The sequence below is a fragment of the Sciurus vulgaris genome (assembly GCF_902686455.1).
Source record: "Sciurus vulgaris genome assembly, chromosome: 11".
Lineage (NCBI taxonomy): Eukaryota > Metazoa > Chordata > Mammalia > Rodentia > Sciuridae > Sciurus > Sciurus vulgaris.
In genome coordinates, this window is record NC_136472.1 from 7,610,407 (window position 1) to 7,636,732 (window position 26,326).

At 52.3% G+C, this 26,326-nt stretch overlaps 1 protein-coding gene across 2 annotated transcripts in view; it reads right to left on the reverse strand.

Moving 5' to 3' along the window:
* Nucleotides 1–3,986: 3,986 nt before the first annotated feature.
* The window catches only part of PACS1 (phosphofurin acidic cluster sorting protein 1), a 191,755-nt gene continuing 169,415 nt past the window's right edge, over nt 3,987–26,326 (reverse strand). Inside the window, exons 8-24 of one of the 2 annotated variants that reach the window (XM_079103306.1) lie at nt 23,913–23,972; nt 22,918–23,078; nt 22,469–22,562; nt 17,674–17,754; nt 15,566–15,681; nt 15,286–15,421; nt 14,243–14,347; nt 13,516–13,622; nt 12,744–12,898; nt 12,448–12,558; nt 11,607–11,709; nt 11,119–11,161; nt 8,948–8,990; nt 8,556–8,691; nt 6,765–6,991; nt 5,440–5,559; nt 3,987–5,354 (exon numbers count right to left, since the gene is read on the reverse strand). In XM_079103306.1, the coding sequence (XP_078959432.1) occupies nt 5,239–5,354; nt 5,440–5,559; nt 6,765–6,991; nt 8,556–8,691; nt 8,948–8,990; nt 11,119–11,161; nt 11,607–11,709; nt 12,448–12,558; nt 12,744–12,898; nt 13,516–13,622; nt 14,243–14,347; nt 15,286–15,421; nt 15,566–15,681; nt 17,674–17,754; nt 22,469–22,562; nt 22,918–23,078; nt 23,913–23,972 (1,914 nt within the window). In that variant the 3' untranslated portion in view covers nt 3,987–5,238. The remainder of the gene's footprint in view (nt 5,355–5,439; nt 5,560–6,764; nt 6,992–8,555; nt 8,692–8,947; nt 8,991–11,118; nt 11,162–11,606; nt 11,710–12,447; nt 12,559–12,743; nt 12,899–13,515; nt 13,623–14,242; nt 14,348–15,285; nt 15,422–15,565; nt 15,682–17,673; nt 17,755–22,468; nt 22,563–22,917; nt 23,079–23,912; nt 23,973–26,326) is intronic. The other variant, XM_079103307.1, reaches the window with a different exon arrangement.

Below are 26,326 nucleotides of genomic sequence, written 5' to 3' on the forward strand. Positions count from 1 at the left end.
GAAGTAGGCCACTGGGGGTATGCCTTTGGGGGTTACATTTTGTTCCTGGTAAGAGCTCTCTGCTTCCTGGCTCTCATGGACTGAGCAGCTTTCCTCTGCCGTGCCCTCTCCCATGTTCCGCTTCACTGCAGGCCCAGTGCGTTGGAGGCCAACTGACCATGGACTGAACCTCTAAAACTGAGCCAAAATAACCTTTTTTTCCTCAAAGTTGTTTTTGTCAGGTCTTTTGGTCGCAGCCGCAAAAAAGTTGACTAAAACATGCTGCAACAGCCCTTGAACTATTGCCTGGTCTGGAGATAGTCCTGTGTCCTCCAGTGGCACAGCCAGCTGAGCTTCCTCAATTCCACTATCTTGTTTCTCTGCCTGAAACCCTTTATCAGCTCCCTGTTATCTCAGAATCAAGAGCCCAGTCTTTGTTCTGGGATAGTAATAAGAAGTAATACTCCTGGGCACGGTGGCACACGCCTATAATCCCAGCAGCTTGGGAGGCTGAGGCAGCCTCAGCAATTTAGCAAGGATTTAGGTAACTCAGCTAGACACTGTCTCTGAATAAAACATAAAAAGAGGCTGGGGAAGTGGCTCAGTGGTTCAGTGCCCCTGAATTCAATCCCTGGTGTCAAAAAAAACAAAAAACAAAAAACAAAAAACAAAAACAAAAACAAAAACCAAGAAAAAGGTAATACTGTTTGTTTTTTCTTTAGGGGCTCCAACCTAGGGCCTTATGCATGCTAGGCATAGTACTCTACCACATGCCTAGGTTTTTGTTTGTTTTCTTGAGACAGGATCTAGTTAAATAGCTGAGGCTGGCCTCACAGGTGTGAGCCACTGCACTCAGCTTAATATCAAGTAATAATGATAGCCTCAAGGTCCTCATGCCCTGGGCTCTTTTCTCTTCTGCATGACACTTACCATCCCCAGAGCCTTTCGGCTTCACTGAACCGTGGGTGGTTCTCAGCGTAGACTTCACTCTCTGTCTCTCTGATTTTTACATGTTGGTTCCTGTGCCAGAACATCTGGCTTGTCAGGCATCTTTAGGACACTGCTCAGGTGTCATTTTTCTTGGGATGGCTTGGATGCCTCCCGGCTGGGTTAGATGCCCTTGCTGAGCCTCCTATGCAACCTGTAGTGCTGTGTCACAGGTGTCCACTTGCCTGCCCTGCTTGCCTTAGAGTTCTTGTGGAGGTGGGGTCCAGCCCTATGTGCATCCTTGTGTCGGCACACCTGGGACAGGAGCTGACCCACAGCAGGAACCTGGTAACTGCTGGGTGTGTGGAGGGTTGAGATGTTCAGGAGTTGGAAGACATGGGTTTGAAATCTGGCTCGGGCTGGGGCTGTTGCTCTTTGGCAGAGTGCTTGCCTAGCATGTGTGATGCACTGGGTTCTATCCTCAGCAACACATTTAAAAAAAAAAAAAAGTAAAACAAAGGCATGCTGTCTATCTACAACTACCAAAAACAAAACAAACAAACAAAAAAAAACTCTGGTTCCTACCAGGGATGGTGGCACATACCTGTAGTTCCAGCATTTGGGAGACGAAGGTGGAGGATCACTTGAGCCCAAGAGTTCAAGTTCAATACTGGCTTGGGCAACATAGTGAAACCCCATTTCAGGAAAAAAAAAGAAAGAAAGAAATCTGAATACTCAGCTGATTTGTGTGTCTAGTAAGAGTTTTAAGGGCCCGCTCTTTCTCAGAGTGGCACAAAAATACTGCAGGTGACAGTGAACTCTGACTGAACAAAGAGCCAAGAGAGAGTGACAACAACTGGGCTTCTGGGAGGTGGGGAAGGCCTCTCTGAGGACCATAGGGAAGCTGCCTAGAGCAGAAGGAAAAGGAGTGGTCCTTCAAGCCAGGAGGAGAAACTAGAGTTTAGGCCAGTGAGAAGGCAGTGATGATGGGCAGGGTCACATGACTCAGGGTAAGTACGGGGGAGGTGACAGCTGTCCACTTGCCTGCCCTGTGGCCTGAAGGACATAGTTGGGCTATATCCCACCCCAGGGCCTGGCATATGAAGCAAATGTTCTGCTACTGAGCTATACCCCAGGGTACCCGAGTTTTGAGGAGTACATACCAGGGTGTGGACTATTCCTCAGCCGGATTTGTCTGCTGTTTTGCTTTTGGTACCAGGGATTGAACCCAGAGGCACTTAACCACTGAGCCACATCCCCAACCCCTTTTCAAAACATTTAGTTAAGAGACAGGGCCTGAGTTGCTTAGCCCCTCGCTGAGTTGCTGAGGTAGGCTTTGAACCCACAATCCTCCTGGCCTCAGCCCCCCAAGCCGCTGGAATTGCAGGCATGTGCCACTGTGCCCAGCCTGATGATTTTCTTATGCCTAGATGAGGTTAGAGGTTTTAGGAAGAAGACCTCAGAGGTGAAGTGCCACACTCAGTGCATAATACTGAGGCACTGCAGGGCTCTAATCCGGGAGAGGTGCTGCTGTTTGGGAACAGAGCCTGGGAGGCAGAATGGATAGGGGTCACTGATGAGTTGGGAGCAGGGGCCCTGCAGGATGAGTTGGTTTCTGGCTTGAATATCAGGATGGATGCTGGTCCCACTCACCAAGATTGGGGAGATAGGGGGAGGAGCACTGGGAGCCAGGAGCCCCACTCTGACCAGATGAGGGTTGAGCTGACTGCGGGCATTCATGTCTTTAAGTGATTAGCCATGGGGACCTAGAGCTGGGAGAGGCAGCTGCAGCATTCGTTAAAGGGCTGGTTGTTGGGTGGAGAATAGAGGGCAGGAAGAGCAGGGCAGAAGCAGAGAGGTAACAGGGCTATTGCAGTATCCAGATGGGGGATAATCCTGACCGTGAGAAGGGTGAGGAGCTGTGGGCTTCTGAGTTCGTCTTGAAGGGAAAGCCCAGGATGGCTGACAGATTGGATGTTGGGAATGGGAAAAAGAGGCGTCAAGCAGGATTCCCAAGTTTTCACCCTTGGCAACTGCAGAGTGGAGTTTCCTTCCACTTGTAGCAGGGAGAGGTCTCCTGGAAGAGAATAGCTCATGCCATGAGGCAGAGCATGCTCCCTCTAGGGCAGGGAATGGAGGCTGGGGTGAGAGGAAAGGCAGAGCCCTGAGCTCTCCGAGTTCCTAGGCTGAAGAGGACGCAGGAGGGGAGGTCCAAAGGCAAAGGCCAGTGAGGTGGGAGGAGAGCAGTCTGAGGCCCAGTGGAGAAAAGTTCAAGGAAGGAATGATTATTTGCATCAAAGGCTGATAGGTCAAAGGATAACACTGTACCTTGGGTTTGGAAACCCAGATTGTGTCTCTGGCAAGGGAATTTTGGCTGGGGTTGAGGAGTAAAGCCTGAGGGGAGTAGGAAGAAGTAGAGACCAGACAGCCTGTTTGAAGAGTTTTGCATGCAGCTGTCCACCCTGCCCTGTGGCACCCTGCCCTGTGGCAGCACCCCTGTCCTCTTCTAGGCTCAGGAAGTTTCCCACAGAACCACACAGCGGGGTCCCAGGGACACTTGAGTTAGGACATGGCCACAGGGCGAGCAACAGCCTGCCCCACCTGGCTGCCACACCCCTGGGCTATACCCTGCAGGGTGAAAGACACTCTGTCCATACTCCTGGGAGCCCTCAGTTTTAGGCACTTCTTTCCAGGAGGCTGTGTGTGCAGGTCTCAGTCCTGGAAGCATGGGGAAGACCCAGGCACCAGGAACAGTGGCTATGAACTCGAAAGATGGATCCCAGCCCCAACCCTGCCACCTGAAGAGGCAGAGACCCCTTTGTAAAGCCTCCGACTTTCAGAGGTAAGAAACTGTCCCTTCACATGCCACTGCCTTGAAGTGGACTGGGGACGGGGAGGGGCAGAGTTTGGTGGGAAATCAGTCCTGTTTCTGACCTTTGCCTGCCCAGGCTGGGCGAGACACCGTCACACCGATTTCCATAATGGAGAAAGTGGGAGTGCACTTCTTTTCCACCCATGGACTGCATCCTTCCGAGGGGGGTGCACGGCCCAGATGACAGTCACGGGCACAGAAGCCCAAGGCAGTTGGTAAGAAATCACCAGTTTATTGAATGAAAAATCCAACATCACCCCATCCTCCCCTCCACCCTCGGGCCCAGGACATGCTCTGGTCAGCAGGGCTGGGCCTGGAGAAGGGCTGGAGGACTTTGGGGAGGCATGGATGGTGAGAAAACACTTTCAAAATGCAGTTCTGTGCCACAACTTCTAGGGAGCAGTGAGGGTGACGGAGAAGCTCTGGAGTGCCAGTGGCGTGGAGGCTGGGTGTGGCTCTGCATCCTTGCCCTCAGCCTCTCCTGAGAACAGCTGGAGGAAACTGAGGAAGGGCTCAGATCTGCCACAGGGACAAGAGGGAGGAAAGGAGGCTGCTGGAGGGGAGACCTGGTGGAGAGGCCTGTGCCCAGTGGCCCTGACAGGGAGGATGGAGCAGGACGAGGGAGACAAGTCAACATGGGAAAGGGAGACACACGGCCGGAGGAGGAAGGGTCTGCCTCCACCTATCATGCCCGGCTGGGCTGTGCTGGGTGGAGGGGTGGGAAGGCTGAGGGAAGAGCATCACCAGCAGGAGGAAGCCACGGGACAGATGGTGCATGGGGGTTACATGAACAACCCAGGGACTGGCCGTGCAGAGAATCAAAGAAACGCTCAGGAAACCTGACATACACAGGGACAGGGCGGGCAGGGGTAGGAAGTCGTGCATGGGGGAGACTGGGAAGGCCCCTCCATTCCAGAAACACACCGCATCACTCAGCTGCCCCTCACGCTCCACTGGGAAGCCATGGGCAGGCGGAGGTCCCTACAGGAGTGGGGAGTGGGGAGTGGCCCCGGCCTGCCCCACGGGGGGGGGGGGGGGGGGCAGGTGGGGTGAGTGGTATTTGGCCTTGGAAAATGAGAGCCCAGTGGCCGGGGTGGGGGCAGGGAGGCCTGGGCTCTCCCATTGTGGACCAGGATTCCACAGTTCCAGGAAGGGAACTGGTGCCACAGGGGGAAAGAGGTGGGGCCAGGAGAAGGAAGGCCTCCAGGGACTATGGGCACCAGAAGACAGAACCCAGCTGCCTGGGGCTGGAGCAGGAGGGAGCAGGGGCTATTAGGGATGGGCAGTGGGGAGGGGAGGGCAGCATCCCCAGTGGCAGTGTCCTTCAGGACTGGGCATGTGAAGGGCTGGCCCCAGTGCCAGGAAAGGGGTGCTGAGCCCGGCCTGCTGGCCTCCCCCTGCCCGCAGGCGGTGAGGCTGGATGGCAGTGCCAGGAGGGAAAGTAACCAGGAGGCAGGGCCTCAGGTGGCCTTGCTGCCACTGAAGAGTCCCACTGGAAAGTGCTTCACATGGGTGGGCCACTGGGCTGCCAGCTGGAAGAACTTGATGTCACTCCATTCGACTCCATCGATGGACACTGGGGGTAAGAGGGAAGTGGGAGGTGACGGGGTAGCTGAGGCCATCTCCCTGTCCCTTGGGGAGGAGCATCAAAATCACTGCACCTCTCAGCATAGTCTGCTGCTGCTTGGCGGAGCAGATGAGGCGGCTGATGCCCTCGATGACTTGGCTCTTAGAATCCACTTCCTTTTCCCGGGGTTTCTTGCTCAGGAAAATGGTGGGAACTGCAAGGCCAGCAGAAACGCTTTCTGTTGCAGCCTGGGAAACAGCCAGCTCTCTGCTCCCCACCCCAGTGCTTCCTCCTTCCTGGGGCAAGGGGAAGTAATTTGGCAAAAGGCCTGCCTTCCTCCCGGCCTGCCTGGCTCAAGCCGTGGGCCAGGACCTGCACATTCCTGCACTCTTCCCTGGGGCTGTCTTCATCTGAACTGTCAGGACCTGGGGCCAGATGGTCTCTGAAGTTCCTTCTAGCTGGAATGTACTATGCACCTTGGGCAGGGGCCTAGCTCCCTATTTGGGGCTTGCTGAGCCCATGGCAAAGGAAGTGATGTGGGGAGGTGTTTGCATTAACTCTACCCTGGCCCCAGGAAGAGGGTAAGGGCACAGAGGGCACTGTTCAGCTGCCGGCCCTCGGCAAGTCCCTGTGCTGCAGTCTGCAGGTTTTGGCTGTGGGCCTGGCACAACTCCTGTCTGAGCCCCTGGGGAACTTGGCAGGGTGGAAAGATGCACAGGAAGAGGCCCATCTGCTCTGCCAGCCCAGGAGGCAGGGTCCTCAGCACTGCAGGTGTGCAGCTGGAGCTGTGGAGTTCCAGCCGGCTAGAAGAGTGGCAAGCTGCCTAGACAGAAGCCTGGTTGTGGAGATTCCTGCCTCACTCTCTAGAGCACAGGACCCAGCCCTACAATTCTGCCTCTAGGGCCTTAAGCCAGGCCTCTTATCTGGAGGGACTATAGTTAGGTCCTTTTGCTCATGAAGCTTCTCTGGAGAGCTGTTCTGTGCTGGATGTGAATGCTCTGCTCAGTGGGTCACGGTGACCATGGGCTGGCGCATGGACACAGCTCTCCTGTCCCACAGTCCAACCCTAAGGGCAAAGGTCAGAAACTCTGCAGCAGCAAGGGTCTCAGCCCCTGAGGTGCTGCTGCTCAGCAGCTGGGACCTCAGTTTCCTGCATTACATAAGGTATGGCACTGTCCCCCAGGGGAGGTGGGGTGTCTCACTGGGCCCCAGGCTGATCACGTGATTTGTGTTCTGCTACATGGACCCCACCCACAGACTTTTTTTTTTTTTTTTTTTTTTTGCCATACTGGGCTTTGCTCACTCTACCACTGAGCTCCCCCAGACCCCAGCTGGAAGCAAAATTGTGTTTCAGACCTTGAAAGAAAGGAGGGAGGCCTGGTGGCCCCTGCACTTCTCTGGCCTCTTATGGCACTTTACCTTTCTTGTTCTTCTCTTTGGTGACCACAGTCATTGCCATGGTGCCAGAAAGCTGGGCTTCCCCACCATGGGGCAGGCGGGAAACCTGTACCGAGCGGAAGACGCTCTTGAGGGTGTTCTTAGAGCTGGCGTCCCTCTTGTCACCTTCCCTCCTCCGCTCCCCAGGGTGGCCCAGCCAGTAGTCCACCTGGAGGCCAATCACATCCCCATATGGGCTATTGGGACTCCTAGAGAAAGGAGATGGAAACAAGAGGTCAGCTTTGCCTTCAGTACCCAGCTACATGGACCAGAAGTGGGGGAGAAGGGCTGCTGGCCTCCTGGAGCAGGACATGGAGAGCAAGGCCAGCTGAGTGGCTCTGTGTTCCCCCCAGTCACACAGAATCAGCTCATGTGGGTGTTGAGAATCAGGCTGTTCTGAGAAGAAAACCAGCAGAGGAGAAAGGCCCAAATCACAGCAAGGAACCAAATAAAACTGTCACAGGTTGAGAGAAGCAGGGCAGGGAGCTTTGTGAAGGAGTGTGTGCAGAGGCATGCACACTCATGCACACGTGTGCCCAGTAAGCAAAGCAAAGTCAGGGCCCAGACCAGGCAGAGGGCCGGAGAGGCCGGGTGGCAGAAGCACCAGGGCGGCTCCAGAGCAGCTCCAGAGCCGGGGGATGCCAGCCTGTGCTTTCGCTTCATGGGGCACTTCTGGCTCAGTGATAATTTTAGCTCCCAGGGAAAGGGCTGATGTTTTCTTAAAATAAGGTGCAGACACAATAGGCACATGGCTGTGAAAATCATCTGATTTCTCTTTCTGCCTCATTTTAGTGGTTCCTTTAAAGAAACAAGCTTATATTGTATGAGAAAGGAGGTCGAGGTAGGGGTTGGACCCAAGGTTCCCCAGACTCATGCTGGACAGAAACCTTCAGGGCTCCCGGAAGCCTGGAACCAGCAGGTCCCTTTCCTACATTGTCCCTTCCAGACAAACCAGAAGTCCATGAAGGACAATGTGAAGAGAGAGAGGGTGGGAGGAAAGCATGGGGATGCCAGCTCCAGGGATGTGCCACTGTCACTGAAGTTTCTGGAAAAAAACTGACCAGTGCATCCTTCTCAGGTGCTTTAGGGAAAGGAAAGAGGTGTAGGCAGAAGAAGGGAAAAGGGAGCTGCTCTCTGCTCCTGGCCACCACCTGAAAGCCTCTTCTCGTCCCCCTGCTCTCCCTCAGGCCTGGCAGGAAAGGGCTCCCTGGCTCTCCAGCCAGGCTTTACATACCTGAGAGTCTTAAGACTTCACCACACCCCACAGTCCCACAGTCATGGGGTCTCTGCTGCCTCTGCAGTGCATGCTGGGCCTGGGAGCCACTGGACCAAGTGACATGAGGCACCACCCCACAGTGTGCCCCAACTGATACTTGGTTCCTATTTAAGCTACACAACAGCCCCCTGAGGTGGCCAGCTCACCTCCACTACATACAGACAAAACTGGAGATCAGTAATCTGCTCACGCCAGCACAGTGGACACAGGACAGAGTCACTCGCACCCAGCCGCGCTTCCCTCCCACAGCCATACTTTTTCTGCCATGCCAGCGAATCCCACAACAAGACACCTGCACCTGCACCTTCCAGCCATAAAGAGCCTGCCAGGCTGGAAATGCCTCCCACTGTACTGAGCTATCCGATGACTTGGGTGACTGGTGACTGGCCTGAGTTCTCTCACCAGTGTGACCTCAGGTCAGTGTGTCTGTGCCTGGGAAGAGTCAGGCTGCTGGGCGGCTTGAAGGACAGGGCCGGACTGGTCTGGCTTGAGCTTACCCCACAATGGCGAGGGCACTGCTCATGGATGGGGAGGAAGGTGGGGTGGCTGTTGCATCTCGGCTCAGGCCTGAGCTGGAGGGTGGAGATGTGGAGGGCACAGTAAGGCTGACCACAGGTGAATCGTCCCCGTCACCTGTCAGGGATGGACACTGTAAGTCGGAGGCAGCCATCCTCACCTGCGGGTGGCAGGAAGGGAGGGGCCGCTTTTCTGAGGGGCGGCCCTGCTTTCCTCCTGGGCCCTGGACTCCTCCTGCCTCCCCTCCCACACAGCCGGGGGCATTGAGGCCCACATCTTCCTGAGCAGGCTGCTTCTTCAGCACACCCAGCACCTCCAATTTCTGACCAGTGAGATGACCTCACCCCAGAGGAGCCCGGGGGCCCAGGCTCACCTGCAGTGGAGGGTGAGTCTTCAACCAGTCCCACCTTCACCACCTGGAGGAGGGAAGCCATGCTTGTTAAGTCCTTCAGGCCAGTCTGATCCACCAGGAAACAGGGCCAGCAACACAGCCATCACACACAATTTTATCATAGGCTTGGAAATTCTTTACAAGCCCGGAGCAGCCCAGAGCTTAAGAGATGAAAAACCCTGTCCAGGGACTGGGGGTGTAGCTCAATGCCCTGACCTCAATTCTAAGATCACACAGAGTCCAAGTCAGCCAGCTCCACCTCTGTCAGGACAGGCGTCATGGTGGCCATGCTGTGTGTGAGCCAACTGAACAGACTGAAGGGCAGACACCAGCCCTCCCCTTTCTGCCTTCCTGGAATCTGGAGTGCCCATGAGGGGGCCATCTCGGAAATTTTAGATTCTCCACGGACAATTCTAGAAAGGACAGAGGGAGCCCTCCAGTGGTCAGAAAAGGACATGGCTAGAGGCAAACTTGGTTACTATCTCCTGTGGTCTGAGCCACAGGTGGGGTCAGAGGAGCAGCTGGGCTTGGGCCACTGAAGTGGAGGGGACTGCAGGTGGCAGCAGTTTTTGCCAGGCTCCTGAGAACACGGCTGCCGTTCACAGACTGAGAAGAACGAAGTCGAGGAACGAGCCAGCACTCCAGGCTTCCTGGACACAGCTCCTGTCTTACCTTGCTCTCCTGGCATTTTGTGAGACTCCCAGCTCCTTTGTTTCGTTTGTACCAGGGACTGAACCCAGGGGCACTTAACCACTGAGCCAAATCCCCAGCCCTTTTTTACATTTTATTTAGAGACAGGGTCTTGCTAAGTTGCTGAGGCTGACTTTGAACTTGTGATCCTCCTGCTTCAGCATCCTGAGCTGCAGGGATTCCAGGCATGCACTGCTCCTCTTTAAAACCTTTATTTGTTGTTGTAGTGCTCAGGATGGAATCTGGGACCTGGCATATCCTGGGCGAGTGCTCTACCATGGAGCTACACCCCCAAGGCATTTTAAAAAATATTTTATCTCTTGCTTGGCTGTGAGACCAGAGCAAGCAGCAACCCCCAGTTCCATGAAGGCATAAGTCAAAATGCTAGCCTGGGCTATGGCCAGGGTCCCAGGGTCTGCATCAGCATGGCTGTGTAAGCAGTCCCAGAAGCCTGAGGAGGGCTGCCCATTCCACCACCTAAGATCACGTAGGACACCCAGAGTCTTGAGCATTCAGTGGTCAGGGACAGTGGGGAGATAAGCATGCCCATCTGCACTGCTCCTTTCCCCAAAGCTATGCAAGATCCTGAAGGAGATTACAGGAAAAAGATATAAGCTGATTTGAAAGAGAAGTCAGAACACTTCAGCAGTAGAAACACAAGTTTCTGGTCCTCTTCTGTGGGATGTTCTGTCTCCTCTGGGCCTCTAACTAGCGAGGTCAGTCTGTGCCTGGGGCCCAACTATCACCAACGAACAGAGCAACAGCTGGTATACCTGACACTGAAGGCATCCAAGAGTTCTTCCTTTACTGCAAAACTCACTAATAAAGGCTTTTCCTGACTAAGCAGAGGAAGAGACCTTCTTCTCAGTGGTCCATCTGAGCCTGGGGACAGAAGTTTCTCATTCCTGGACCTCTGCCCAGAAGACCACACTTCACTATTTCCTGTCCCTGGAGCCTGCAGAAGCCATGTTCTGGATGTCACTCTGGAGGTCCACAGGCTCCAAATTCAGGGCCTGGTCAAATAAGCAGGAGACGCCAGTGATGAATCCAGGGACAGTTCATAATTTGGAGAAAGGAGGACCCTAAAAGGGACAGCCCAAGGCTAGGGTAGCTCAGTGGTAGAATACTTACCTAGCAAGCACAGACCCTTGGTTCCATCCCCAGTATTTAAAATAAATAAATAAAACAGAGAAAAATAAATAAAAAGAACAGCCTAGTATGTGTCCTGGCCCAAGGTTTCTCTACCTTGGCACTACTGACCTTTGGGGCCACATTGTCTCCACTGTGTCCTATGTACTACAGGAGTTTCAGCAGCATCCCTGGCCTCATCCCACTAGATGTGAGGACCACCCACGCTCCCAGCTGTTGTAACAAAAAATGTATCCAGACATTGCCAGATAGTCCCAAGGGGCAAAATCTGTCCCCATGAGAATGGGGTGCAGAGGACGGGAGTCAATACTCACACCAATGAAGGGGATAAACTTCTGATAGGAGTCTTCATCAGGGCTGTTGGGAGAGACAGACAAGCTTTACGGTTAGCGGATGTGACTCAGCGGAGCACTGGGTGCACAGGAGTCCAGAACACTAGGCTACGTCTTTACGTGATATCTCAGTGTCAGGAGGAGGGTCTGTTACTCACTGTACATGTGGAGCACACAGAATTAGGGCAAAGGACCTGACTGTGCAAACTACAGTGCCCGCTCCCCACAGCTGACTTCAGCCCTCGGATGGGCTGCTTTGGTACTGAGAGAGGAGGAACTAACTCAGGCCCAGGCCCACTTGGGGCGCTGAGGAGGGGAGTGCCTGCAAGAGAGGAGGTAAAAGACACGAATGTTCTTGGGCTCCTGTGACAGGAGCAGGGGTGTGGAGAGGGAGAATGTGAACAGCAGGCGCTCTCAGGGCTCCCAGAGCCCACCTGAACTGTTTTTAAGAAACCCCAAGCCAGACTTACAACTTGTGTCTGCAGGTCAGCATGGCTTCGGCTACAGGCAGCTGGTGCGTGGCGGCTGCCCCATTGACATACTGCATCACACGTCCCACCACATCCAGTTGCTCTGCAAAAAAGCCAGGAGGGATGGGCCTGTTCATTTTGGCTGGCAACCCATGAACCCTGGGAAAGTGCCCTCCTGAGACCCAGGAAAGGGCCATGGAATTGAGATGGAGAAGGAGCTCTAAGATCTTCATTTTACTTATTTTCTCCCACCCCCTTAATTTTTTTTCTTTTTTCTTTTTTTGGCACAGGGATTAAACCCAGAGGTGCTTTACCACTGAGCCACATCCCCAGCCCTTTTTATATTTTATTTAGAGACAGGGTCTCACTAAGTCGCTTAGTGCCTTGCTAAGTTGCTGAGGCTGGCTTCAAACTTGCAATCTTCCTGCCTCAGCCTCCTAAGCCGCTGCGACTATAGGAGTGTACCACCACGCCTTGCTACCCCTTTGAATCTGAAGGACTGTGAACCAAAAGGTGGTCCTTTTTGTCTACAGCAACCTTGCTCTGATGCCGTTAATTTCATTGGGTGGCAGGAAAATACCAGCTGGTACAGTGTCACTTACTTATCAAGAGACTGCTCAGTGACTTCTCCTACTTCTTACATTTTGCCCCTAAAAGGGGCTGAGTAGCAGCAGGGTGCAGAGCAGCTGGGAAGGCCCCAAGTGGAGGAGCTGCACTTAATGAACACTCACCAGGGAAGTAGACGGGCAAGCAACAGCGTGCGGGGCCGTGGGGAGGAAAAGCCCCCCTCAGCTGTACTGTCTTGTGACCCAGGTGCCTGCTCTGGTGGAGGCTCCCTTACCTGACACAGGGGGCTCTGAGCGGCTGAACAGGTCTCTCCAGCCAGAATCTAGGAAGGTGCTGCTGTACCTGCTGTCAACTGAGCCCAAGTATTTGGCCACAGGGTGAGAACCTGGTGGATGGAAAACCCGAGAAAGTGAATTGGTTAGCGAATGAAAAGGTAGCAGCAGTTGTCCCCAGCCATGGCCTGGGCCTTTGGTCTCCCTGATGCTCCTGTCCTTGGACCAACCCCCACCCTGCTGTAGGAGATGGAGCTGCTGGTGGCTGACACCCCTCCTGGGTGCTGCCTCACTTTACCGAGGGGGATGATGAGGAAGCGCATGTAGCTCAGCCAGTCAGAGGTCTTGCTGGCCAGGGACTTGACAAAGAACCGAAGGATGGAGCTCAGGTAGCTCTGGCCTCCCACAGCTGCCACCTTGACTGGCCTCGGCATGGAGGAGTTGCAGTTGCAGCTGGGAAGAAAGGGGATCTTCGCATGCTACACTCAGGGAAGGTCCCAAGCTTTGACTTCAATCATCTCAATAAGCCACGGGGAGAAGGAAGCCAATAAGCAAAGCAATACAGGGAGGCAGCAAGCCATAGCGCTGGTCTAGAGGCAGGCAACTGCCAAGGGGACAGGAGAGCTGGGGCTAACAGGGACAAGCTGGCAGTGCCACCTGGAAAGCCTGTGTGGTTCCAGGCCCCAATATCTGGGGTCTCCTCATTCTCTGTACGTGGGAGGGACTCCAGGCCTTTCTAAGGAGGCCCTAGAAAGGGAGAGTGCTGACACTTGGGTGTCAAGCAGATGTTGTGCCAGGGGAACAGAGTAAAAGGTCTCTTTAGAACCTTGGGTTCTTTCTTCTTGCCTCTTGCTGGGGCAAGTCAAGGTGCAGCAGGAGTCTGGGCAGGGAGGCAGGTGGCTCAGGAGTTGATATTCTACCATGATATCAGGCCCAAAAGCTTGCTGCCACTGCCCCAAACACATAGCCCAGAACTGCAGGCCAGGAGGTCCTACCATTGCTTGGTTTATGGGGGAGAATGAGGTGGAAGAACTCCAAAAGCACAGGACAGAGGAAGCTGGAGTCCTTACTAGCGCTGAATCCGGGTGAGCAGGGCGGACAGCACTGCCTGGACCTCCACTGTGGAGCAGGTGCAAACGACAGGTTTCCGCTGGTCCTGGAGCAGCTCAGCCACATACTGGGGAAAGGAAAGGGGCAGGGCTGCAGGTAAGGCCACATCACTCCCCACAGGAGCTGAGAGGGCAAACAAGACCCAGGAAGAGCTGCAGGGCTACTGTCCTCTGTTGTTCTGGTCAAAGCTGGGCAGAGGCAGTTAGGTTTCCTGGTTGTCTTATTAGGAGAGGGTGGGACAGACCCCAAGGAGACAGGCTGACGGTGGAAGACGGGAGGATATAGGGGCTTCAAGCATAGTCCGCACCCCAGACATCCCTGGTACCAGTGTCTCACAGGGCAGACAGGGGCGAGGGGACAGGCAGGGCTGCACTGTCCCTGCTAAATTGCCTTTATGGAAGCCAGGGGCAGCTTTGGCCATCTTGGAGTCCTTGGTGCTTCACAAAGGCTTGCCCCACATAGCCAGCACCTGGGAGGTGGGCCAGACCCAATGCTTGCTTTTTTTTTTTTAGCAGATGAGGAAGCTGAGGTACAGCAAAGTTAGAGCCTGAAGATCCCATAGGTTGGATAATGACAGAAGTAGGGCTTAGCTCCAGGTGGGGGCTGGGAGTGGGGTCACTCCCCTGCTTTCCTGTGTGCTGCTTCAGGTGGCACAAGCTGAGCCCCATGGGGTCCTCAATGCCTTACCTGGCCTTGCCAGTCAGTGGTATTCACCAGGATTACGTTTTCCGGAAGGGCCGCATCTGACACCAGGATCTGATTGAGCTGGTCATAAACCACCTTTCTTGGAATCTGTAGGGACAGGCGTTTGTTAGGCACAGCCAGGACGCCAGAGGCAGCTGAGCCAGAAGTGGGGAGAACCCCTGGCACTGGCATATTCAGAGAGTGCAGATACAAGGGATCTGTGAAAGGGACAGGCTCATGTGGGCTTGACCAAAATGGAGGAGGAGGAGGAGGAAAGACAAGCAGAGTTCTTGGAGGGCACACTTGCAACATACCAGGCACGGAGTCATAGGGGAGGCCTGCAGGCTGGGGACACACTAGCTTCTCATGAAAGGGTGGCAGAAGCAGTGGCAGTTTCAGCACCAGGAGCAGAGGAATGAGTGTGGAGAGGGGTACTTGGGCGAATGGCAAGGAGGGCAGTGGGGAGAGAAATAATGGCAGTGGCAGCAGGCTCTGCAAGGGACCCACTGTCCTGGGAACAAAGGCATTTCAGAGGTGGTGATGAACCCAGAAGGACGAGACCTCACCCCACGGACTGGGCTTTTTTGGTCCCAGGATCATTTGCTGCTATGTAATAGTGTCAAACTCAGGAGGCCCTACTGACACAGACTTTTCATATTTATCAGGGAAATAAACAGGCTGACTGCCTAACTCCAACAGCGAGACTGTGCGGTATGCCAGTTCCCAGCTCTGACACCACTGCTTCAGTGAGAGGACACATGCCCTGAGGTCTGTTTTTTTCCCACTTCTTCTCAGGCTTGGGAGTGGCCTAGGAATAGCTTGCACAACCCTTGCAACAGATGACTGCTTCCCACATGTCAGCACAAAGCCTGGTTCCCTCCTAGCAGTGGATGGAAACATGGTGGCTTCCTCTCACTTAGGTCTTTCATCAAGATTTTCCACTCCTGGCATTTCAAGTTTTCTTTCCTTTCCATCTAGCTGTCCAAGGAGGAGATGAGAATCCAGGTGACCTTGGAGGGCCTGGTCTGACGGGGGACCTGCAATACCTGTGTGCTGTGGCCCAGGTCAGGTGAGCGCTCACTGTCAGAGCTGTTGGTCCTCTCGCTCAGGGGCTTGGAGAGCTGCCGCTCCTTCAAGGGTGTGCTCCTCTTCTGCCGGGGGGTATGTGTCCCTTCCACTTTGCTGAGGGGAAGGGGTGGGAGGGGAGGAGTTAAGCAGCTCCTCCAACCCCCAAGTTACGCCAGCCCTCACCCTCCATAGGTCTCTGAGTCTGTGCCAAGCATGGTCACAGGTCTGGGTCCTCTGCTTCCCTCCAATCTGGTGTACCTGGGGGAGGCAGAACCTTGCAGATCTGTTTTGCTGGACTTCATGGGAGTTTTGACTTTCTCTGGCACAACCAGACTTGTGCCAGTATCTCCAAACATGTCCTGGTCAGTGATTTCCTGCCATGGAGGAAGGGAAACGAAGGTTACCCTTTGTTGTCAATGACGGTCCAGGAGCTCCGCAGAGCCTGCCAGGGCCCATTACCACTACCAGAGCCATTCAACCACTCTCTTCCTGGAAACATGGCTCTAAAACTCTTCCTTCACCAAGGAAGAAACTGCGACTACTCAGTGTAACTGCTCCTTCCACCGTGCTGGGCTTTATCTGCTCCCATACAGCTCTGCCCTCCATGCCCATGAGGGTGTCTGGCACATGGAGGGGTGCCTGACGATGAGCCTTCCTCAGGGAAGTGGAGGAGCCCTGCTCCCAGATGAGGAGGCGGCACCTCGCACCTCGTCGGGGCAGGACCTGAGGTTTATGGACTCTGTGAGGTCTGTGGTCTCCTCATGCTGGTCAGAGTCATCCTGTACCTGCCTGGCAGTCCCCACTTCCTTCTCCACCCAGCCGCCTCCTCCCACCCTGAGTCCAGGCCTCTGTCTTTCCTGGGTCATTTCAACAATCTTCAGGAGCCTCACCTCCCTCTCTGAACCATCCTGTCTGCTCACTCACTCTAAAGCTCAAGGCAGTTCCCCTAGGACACTGCTAACGGCACAAACAGCTCTGCGCTGCTCCCGTGGCCCTCCGGGCATTAAGTCAGTCTCCCATAAGGCCCTGGGATGACAAATTCCCTGATGCCCTGGCCTTGCTGAGGATCAGGTCCTGGAGTCAGGCACATGCTAGGCAAGTGCTCTGCCACTGAGCTACATCCCTATCATAAAATTTGATTTTTATGCAAATATAGCCCCAGGAGTCATTAACTAGACCAAGACAGAATATTCCAGCACACCTGAAGGGTCCCACATGCCCCTTCCCATTCCCTCACAAGTACCCTGACTTCTGCCATCATAGGTTAGTTGGTTAGTTTTGCCTGTTTATGAATTCCACATAAATGAAATCCTATTGCATGCTTCTGTTGACATTTGTTTTTTTTCTCTCAATGCTAAGATTTAGTCTGAGATATTATCAATCATTGGAGAGTTTAAATCAGGAAGTAACATGACTAGAATTTCATTTGAAATGATCACTTGCAGTAGTCACATGCGGTATGGACCACAGTGGGTAAGGGTGGAAGCTGGTGAACTAGCAAGTACAGGTTAGTACAGTGCATTATAAATCTTAAATCAAATCTAATGTTCCTTCATGCATGAGAGGCTCAATGTGGTGTTATTTACAAGACTAAACATAAGTCTAAAATAACTTCTGTGGACTCCATTCAACCACCAGAAGGTCTCGCTTTGAGATTCAGACATGGCACATCAGATGGCATTCTCCTTCCCACCCAGCGTTCAGCCTCCTGTCCCATTAGATGAACTGCACACAGGGTGTCCTGCAAGGCCAGCTCAGATGACTTCTCAGAGTGCAGCCCATTGCACCTCCAGGGTCCTCCACAGAGCTTTGCCCCAGGTGTGCACAGGTGGCAACCCCTGAAAAGGGGGACTTGGTGGCAGAGGCCATGTTCAGGATCTTTGTGTCCTCTGTGCTTAGCACTAGCAGGTACTCGGTGAATGCAGGTGCAATTCAAGGCTCACTTAGGGGTCACCCCAGTCGACTCCACTTCATCTCACTAGGGCTTTGGCTTGACCCTCAGCAGCCCCACGACTCCTAGAGTAGGAGTGATCAATAGCCACTTGGAGATTTAACGCTGTGGGTGGCCTGGCCACTGAAAGAGCAACACCCTAGGGAAAGCGACAGGCTTTCAAGGGAAGATACTGGTCATCATCTTTTGGAAGTAAATGACAGAAATTATCCAACCTGTTCAATCCTTAGATCAGCTCTGATTAAAGGGCAGAACGGGGACATTTCTGGTTTGTTAATGTGGGAAATGAGCTGATCTTAGGGTCGGCTCCATCCCATGCATGAGACTTCAGGAGGAAAAGGGTCTTTCTGCCGTTACTTCCAGAGGTGCAAAGGCTATTCCAAAGAGCTGAAAAGGGAAGGAGAAGCAGACGTACCAAAGTGTCTGTTTCGGTCAAGCTGTCATCTTGGTTTTTAATCCAAGTAGATTTGACTTTTTCTAGAGTAGCCAATTCCATCTGCAAAAAATGACAATAATTAGTTATCCCTGGTCCTAATAACTATCACTCTAACTTGTTTTACTAGGTCCCTAGAGGCTTAAAACACTTTTAGTTAATATTCAACCTCAGAACATCTTTAGGGCTCTTATCTTATGAGGGGTATATTTACGTGAAAATGAAGTTTCAGAGGGGTCAGTTATTTTTTTAATCATTAAGTCAATGACACAGAGAGATGTGGGACTCAGAAATCCTGACTCCCACAAGATGTCACTAGTGAAGAGAGGCTCAAAGTTAGATGGCTTTGCAATTGGATTCATATAGTCTCTGACCCTGGATTCAGAGGACACTTTTGTATAAAAGGGACATATGGGGGCTTCCTCTGCTTAACAGAGAAGGGAGAACCTTATGGGTTGGGTCTGTTGATTTTGAAACTGAAAACAGGGTGCTCTTCCAGCCATTTTTATTTATTTATTTTTTAAATTTTGAGACAGGATCTAGCTAAGTTGCTGAGGCTGGCCTTGAACTTGAGATCCTCTAGCCTCAGTCTCCTGAGTAGCTGGGATTATAGTAGTGACCACTGTACCTGGTGCTCAATGCTCTTTTTTTGGGGGGACTGGGGATTGAACCCAGGGGCACTTAACCACTGAGCCACATTCCCAGCCCTTTTTTGTATTTTATTTAGAGACAGGAGCTCGCTGAACTGCTTAGGCTGGCTTTGAACTTGTGATCCTCCTGCTTCAGCCTCCCAAGTCACTGGGATTAAAGGTATGCACCACCACACCTGGTTGCCCAATGCTTTTTGATTGTTGGAAATACCCAGAAAACTCTCTAACAGAGTATATTAAGCAAAAAGATGCCCAGTGTGAAGCCACGTAGGTGTGAATTAATTCTCCATTCATCCCCAACTCTTATCAGCATTTCTCATAAGTACTGAAGGTTTATTTTGCAGATATGAATAAGTAACCAAATATTTTGTATTAGGTAATATCACTTCTGGCTATGTGGACAGCAGTGCCGCAGACATGAGCAGCATATGCTATGGGTCATGGATGTTGGGAAGGTACTGGCCTCAGTGAATTTCTTTTGTTTCTAAGGAACCAAAGGAGGAAGAAAAATATAAAGGCTATCCTGCTTCCTCTCAATTACTCAAAGTCCTTTCTCTGAGTAAATGACATAAAACCAGGAACATCAGGCCAATACATTCAGGAGGTCACTGGGTAAACTAATGAACGAAGACCACAGGAGCAGGCTTCCTGTGTCACTCTGTAAATTTGGGTTCTCCACCTCAGCTCTGCCAACAGTCTTGGTGGGGTCAGCTGTCCAGTGCACCACAGGATGATTAGCAGCATTCTTGGCATCCGTTCACAGATGTCAGTAGCAGCCCCCCACTGATGACAATCCAGAATGTCTCCAGGCACTGCCAAATGTCCCCTAGCAGGCAAAGTCACTTAGTGGAGAGCTGCTGCTCAAAACCATCTACAAGGTGAATCCCATGCTCGCTAGCCAGACCCCATGACCTCAGGGCTGGAGAGGGTGTGTCTTGGGTAACAGCTCACAGTCATGCGGAACAGGCTGCCCCAGGTTGTACAGCTAGTTTATTTGTATATTATCAACATGACTAGCCATCGTAATAAAGTCTAGAATCCCATAACAGCCTGCTGATGACAGTTCCCATTCACATCAGGATCAGCATGAACTAGGGAGGGAACGCAGTTCCACTGGGGCTTTTAAAGTAGCCTTGTTGTTACCCTGCTATGTTTCCACGGCAAGGTGGCAGCTTTTATTGAGATGTAACCCCCATTAGCTTTTTGCTTTTTTTTTTTTTTTTTTTTTTTTTTAAGGTTAGCAGAGTGAGAGATTTATTATAAAGGAAAAGTTTGCACTTGAGTGAGGGGGATCACAGGGCAAGAATCCCCATTAGCTTCTCCAAGCTTCTGTCCCTGCTCCGATAAAGATAAATCCTAGGGTTTTTTCTTTTTCTTTTTTTTTTTTAACCCAGGACTCAGGAAGCCCAGAAGTACTCCAGCTGTGTCTGCCTAACAGGCACTGGAGTGGGCAAGGTCCCTGCAGACTACAGCATGTGCCCATAGGCAATGGTAGCTATTAAGGAAGTGTGTGTGTTGCAGGTGGGAGTATGAAACACTAGTCTCTAACACCGTTACTGACAGTGCTAGGGAACAGCAGCTCCCAGCAGCAGGCAGTGTGTCTTGGGTCAGCTTCCTGAAGCACTGTCAGGGTCTACTGTTATCAGCATAGAGAACCAAATTATGTTGCTACTGTGTGCTGAGCCTTCAGAAAACTCAACAACTGTAATAATTTGTATCAGTAGAAATTCCTTCTGGTTCTAGTGATAAACAAAAATCCTCTGAGAAGTTGGGAAACAAACAAAACAAAAGAGAATTTTAAAAAATGAATAAATGGGGCTGAGGACACAGCTCAGTGACGGAGCACTTGATTAGTATGTACGAGACTCTGGGTTTGATCCCTGTGCCTCAAAAAACAAAACAAAACAAAACAAAACAAAACAAAACAACCCCCAAAAGATAAACAAGCAAAACCAAAACAGTGACAACGCTCAGCAGTAGGGATGAGAAGCCACCAACGTGAGGCAGCAGCTACCCAGACAGTCCCTACACATGTGCAACTGCATGTTTCTTCTAATCCACCCGGAAGTTCTCCACATAAGAGCACAGGCTTGTTCTGCTGTTCCCAAACTGCCTCCCTACCAGAGGATCCCACAGTTTCACACCCACATCAAGACATATGGGGCTCTTCAAAATAGAACTCTCAGCCGGGGAGCAGCAAAGCAAGGCTGAGGTCTAGCCAAGGAACCAGAGTTTGAAGGACTTATGTAAAAGACATCTAAATTCCATCAAATTTAGGAGTTCAAAACTGAAATGGCTCTAAGGAATTATGATAATAAAAGCAACAGCAGCTTACACTTGCTGCAGGTCCCCATGCAGCAAAGCGACCAATCAGCAGCCCTGGCTAGAGGTCTGACCTGCATAATCTCATTGCATCTCCACGTGGCCTCGCGAGGCATGTTTCTTGACACGCACTTTGTAGATGAGAAAACAGAGGCTTGGGAATTTGACCAAGATTACAGTCAGTGGAGTCATGATTCACACCTAGAAATTCCACCCTGCACAAACGCATCTTTGCCTATATAGGCCGTCACATTGTAGACTGATACTCCATTGCCTTCTGAACCAATGGGCTCTTCTGCCTACAACTCTATCCTACAAATAAGACATCTGGGCTCAGACTATCCAATAATTTTTTTCTCAAAATGTTGTAAACAATGTAACTGAGACTAAAGCAGAACCTACAGTAAAATTCTATCAATCCAGGAACGCTTCTGTTGTTATAAATTAATTCCTCTTAATGACCGAGTGACAGGGAGCACTAGCACCACCACTGAAATGTCAGTGCTGTGCTCAGTCCCCCTGGCATGGGCTGGGTGAGCGCTGGTCCCACATTGCAGAGCACTGTGTAGCAGCCCTCCTCAGCAGGCCCCATGCTTCTTCCCAGAAGAGCTACACCTTCTGTTTAAGATGGAATCTGGCTCTTGTGGCCAAGGGTCTGTCCTCAAGAACAGTGATAATTCAGAAAGGCCATTCAGCAGCTCCCTATGAGGAAAAGGAGCTCTGATCCACATATTACATGCAAGCAGTACAGTAAGTGAGGACCCCTCAGGCCCAGATCACCATGGACCAAAGTTGGGGAGGCACTGGGGACACTGGTGGCCAGGCAGGCCTGAAGCTTGTTGGTAGCAAGAGCATTGGTGTGGACCCCTCCTCTTATCTTCTAAAATCCTGCCAGGCCATTCTTGGTGGGCCAGGTTGTGCCTGGGAAGAGGGATAAGTCAGAATACCGCGCCACCTGGTGGCAGCAGGCAGAACAGCAGCCACGGAAGCCCCAGGAGACACTGGTGGTTGTGCATGTAGGACGAAGCAGCATGCTTTCGGGAGACGGTGCACCTGGCAGCTTCAGATCATCTCCTCATGGTCAATGCCTACTACTTGCAGGGTGAGCTGTGTATTCCCTCTGTGGACAGGTGACCACACCCCTCATCTGCTGCTAAAGCAGCAAGAACTGGAGGACTTACAGGATCTGGCTCCTCTTATCTGCAGAAAAGACACAGCTCTGGTATAGCACCCAGAGCTCTGCTCTGCAACAACAGTGTCACCTGCCTTTAGGTGTGAACCAAGGGTAGAATAGCTTCTCTAGGCCTGAGAGGGCAGCATCACCCTAGGATCCTGCTGGGTCCTGCAGCTGGGTGCTGGAAGCCACAGCAGGACAGCCCTTTTCTCTTGCTCACTACGTTCTACAACCTTTAGGGCTCTGCCCCCCTAAGTTCTCTACCCAGCAGGGTCTAGGTACTGTGTCCTAGACAGACCATGTGACCCTCCACCCCTCAAGACTGGTTCTTTTCCCAGCCTGGAAGGTACAATCACTTCCCCTTGGCCAAATGCCACAAACTCTCAGACATTGCATAAAGGACATGGAGGGAAAGGTTTGGAGATAGAAGGGAAGGTGCCACGTCACAGCAGGAACAGATTAAAAAAACACCTGATGAGACACAGCAACACTCTCAGAGTGCTATGCTCCCAGCCAAGGCTAGCATGAGGAAAACTAAGGCCATTTTCCTGAGGTCTCAAAGGAGCCATGCTCAGAGAAGTAGAGGGCCCAGAGCCCTCTCCCCACCCCTCATTGCCATTGGTCTGCTCACAGGGCTGGTGGTGTCTTTTCCGAGGCTGCCCTTGCTGTTGAGACTGCCGATCTCCGTCTGTGAGCTGGACTGCGACATCCCCTCAAAGAAGGGCCTGCAGCAAAGAAGCACAGGTGGGGTCAGTGGCCATCGTGGCTCAGAACAGAGCTCACGAGAGCCAAGAAGAGCCAGTGCTCAAGGCAGATCAACAGCCTGGGCTTTAGGAAGCCCACCCAGTGAGGAAGGATACCGTGGGGGCAGGGAATGGCACCTGGGTGGAGGGACTTCCTGAGAACCCAATTAGGAATTTTGTTAATTAGAGACAAAAAGTGATCTCTGCCTGGGAGCTGGAGGTTCAGAAAGGATGAAAAGCCAAGATCCCCTGGATGGTAATAGTGAGGCAGGTAGGGGCACTATGGCTACAGGAGGAAAGGTGTCAGGAAGCAGCTGTGCAGGAGCTCTGGCCTCACTTGAGCTTTGGCTTTGGGGTGCTGAGGATGCTCTCTGTCTCCTCCATCTCGGGGCCGCTGTCACTGGGGTTGTACATTTCCAGGCTGTCATACAGCTCATCCAAGTCCTCCTCCACCTCCCGAATCTGCTCCCGGGACACATGCTCCAGTCCAAAGCCCACCTGTGTGTGGAAAAAGGATCTTTGAGTTTGGGGTTTTTCCTTTTAACAATTATGGTAGCAATTCCTTTCTTCTGGGCCACATGTCGACTAGCCTCCCTGATGCGCTCTCTAAAGGGACATGTCAGAATCACACTTGGTAGAATATTCCTGATGTCCAACCCTGAGAGCAGGGATGTGGTAAGGCTACCTGGCCCTCTCAGGTCTCCCTGTCATCTATACTAGAACCCTGCACCAGGAGGAAAATTGAGTGCTAATATGACTTTCCCAAGAAATGGGCCAAGAAAACCCAGAAGCCAGGTTTGCATGGACTAGTTTTGCCTTCCTCTGTGGCCACGGAAGGACAAAGACCCACTCTCCAACAACTTTCATTATTATTCCTTTTTCAGTCCATAGAAGCCTGTGCAGAGCCCTAGGACATCCCAGAACAACCCAGAAGAGATTGGCTTTTCTATCAGCAGTCAATTCCTGGTGGCTCAAGAGCTGACCACTGAGGACATTCTCGCCTCACAGGTTGTTGCTCACTGAGGCTCCCCTTGGGGGATGAGAGAAAATTAAACAGCAGCAGCTGGATTTGTCACTGACATCCCAGGCCAGGGGCCTGGTATTAACAAGTGGCTGGGCACCACTGTGCTACCGTCTTCAGACACCGTGAAGCTGCACAGATGGTGTGAAGCTTTTCCTTCTCTTTTCAGGAGTGGAAAGCTCTCGCTTAGCTTCCCTGTTCCTTAGAGTACTTTACTAGGCAAGCAAGGGGACGGACTCCCAGTGCTACAGGAACAAGGCAGGAACTCCGGGCATTCCACTCACCATCACACGAGGGGCAAGGGGCCGTACCTCATCAGAAACTTTGAACCTCTTCAGGAGGGCCACAAACTTCTGTTTGATGTTAGGTTGCTGTGGAGACAAATTGCACAGTAGTTTTCAAATGACACCTACTGGTGGGTCAATCCCAGGCAACAGACAAGAGCCCATCCTTGCAGGGAACAATGAGAGGACAGGAGAGGGTTCCTGGCCTTGGCACTGAATCCTCCTGGGAAGACAGACCCAAACACAGCCAATCACAGCACAGTTCCCAGCGTCCTGTGCATAGCTGGGAGAGCAGGTTCCATCTGTCCCCAGGTTCTCTGCTGCACCCAGACAACTCCCAAGTGTGCAGTGCCAGCCCATCTCTTGCTCTGGTGACAGTCTTGTCACACACTCAACACTCTAGAACAACGCTTGTCCTCTTCCTGCCTGTGCCATCCCCGCTAGTGACATCTCAACCTGCCCAGTCACTGAGTCCAAACCTGGAGTTCCCCCTCAAGCCCACACGGGCCCACTCCGGCCGTCTGGTCTCCACCTGTGACACTACTGCCTCCATCCAAGCATTTCACCATAGCATTTCCCTGGGGCCACTGCAGCATCCTTCCTCCCACCTGGCCAGTGTCCGGTCTTATTCCTTCCAGAGGCATTACCCCATCTTGGCTGGCCCACTCTCCTCTGGAACAAGGCTTAGGAGTCAGGTCTGTCAGTATCCTAGGCCGGTCCTGCCTGTCTCTAACCTCACTCACCCTTTTGACACCTCGTCCCCAGCCCAGTGGCAGCTTGCTGCTAATGCCTGGAGAAAACTGCACAGTCCCACACTGCCTCTGTGCACCCGGGTCTTCTGCCTTGAACACAAGCAGTCCCCAAATCTACTTGGTGATGGTGCATGTGCCATCTCTTGGCATCTCATTGGAGACACTGTAAGATGTGGCTGCCTTCCCCTTATGTAAAGCTCTGCCTCACACTGCCATCCTGCTGTGTTGTAGCTACATGCAGAGAGGAGTCTGTGTGAGCAGACACTTAAGCTCCCTGACAGCACTGACCAGCCTCCCTGATCTCTGCTTCCTGCTGGGGTTCCAGACTTAGCTTGTGGCGGTAAGTGTTTCTTGCCTGAATGACAGACTCAAACTGGGGATGGATACAACTGACTTGCAAATAAGACTGACAGGCCTTCAAAGAGGGTTCAAAGGGCCTGTGCAGCAGGGAAAAAACTTGAGTTCACAGTGACAGAGAAGCTTAAGACAGTCAGCACAGCACACAGATTAACATCTAGAACATGCTCTTGGTAGAGACAGAAGCCAAGGGCAATTGTCCAGACTCCAGAAACACAACTGGAGAGTGTCTACCACATCCAGAACCATCTTTGAGGGAGGATGTCAACAGGGAAACTGATCTCTGGTTGTATACTGTGGGACGCTATGGCAGGGAACATAAGAAGAGGTGACTTAGAAATCCCAGGGGCCTCCGTGTGGACCTCCTTGTGGCTACAGAGCAGGAAAGAGTAAAGTCCAGACCAAGGAGCCACGGCAAGGAGGGACCCTTCAGCCACTCTACCTTCTCAGAGGGCTATGGAGGGAGGGGCGGGGTTGGGGCTCTGGGTGCCAGGGTGCTTAGCTACATAGGGATAAGGGAGCAATTTTCACGTTCCCCCGTCATTGATGTGGAAGGGAAATCAAGGTCACTGTCTTGAGGGTTTATGTGGAAACACAGGCCCTTGGGACTACTGAGACTGCCTGCAGAGGTGATAGCTTTGTTTTATGGTGGGCTGCCAGGCTTGGACACACCTCTGGAAGGGCTGGTCTATGCTTCACCCCAAAGGGGAAGGGACCCTCACTCTCAGGGTGTCAGTCCCTATGCTGGCTCTGCACTCAAAGAGAACCAGGATGCCTTTGGGGAAAATGAAACTGGGAATTTTTCTCCTAAAATCCCCTGGCATTCCTGACTCCTGCATGCTGGCATAGGGCCTTTGGGTTCAGTCAGAGGTCCCTGGAAAGTTCAGGTCTTAGCTTCTCAGTCTAGAACTTGAATTTCTCAAAAATGAGGGACTCTTGCAGAAACCTTCTGCAGGAGACATAATCCAAAGGAATTTGTTGTCTAGAGTTATAGATCCATGAAGCAGGAACTATAATGTAATCAAACCTTAGTGAACACAGCTCTGGAGTTTGCAGGCAGTTGCTTATTATTTCTGGGCAAGTTCAGTAAAGGACAACCAGCCGCAATCCTAGAGAAAGCTAGCCTTCTCTCTGTAGCACCTTCCTGGAGAGGGGAAGTGAGGGGTCTGAGGCATTCTGCTCCTTGAGGAAGCACTGCATCTGTTCCCAACTCTTGACAAGTGCACTCTGCCTTTCTTCCGTACTGCAACCTGGAGCCTGCATTGCTCTGACTGCCACGGTGGCTTCCTACCAAGCCGACTCTTTGTGGGCAGCGGGGTAGGGACTTAGGGC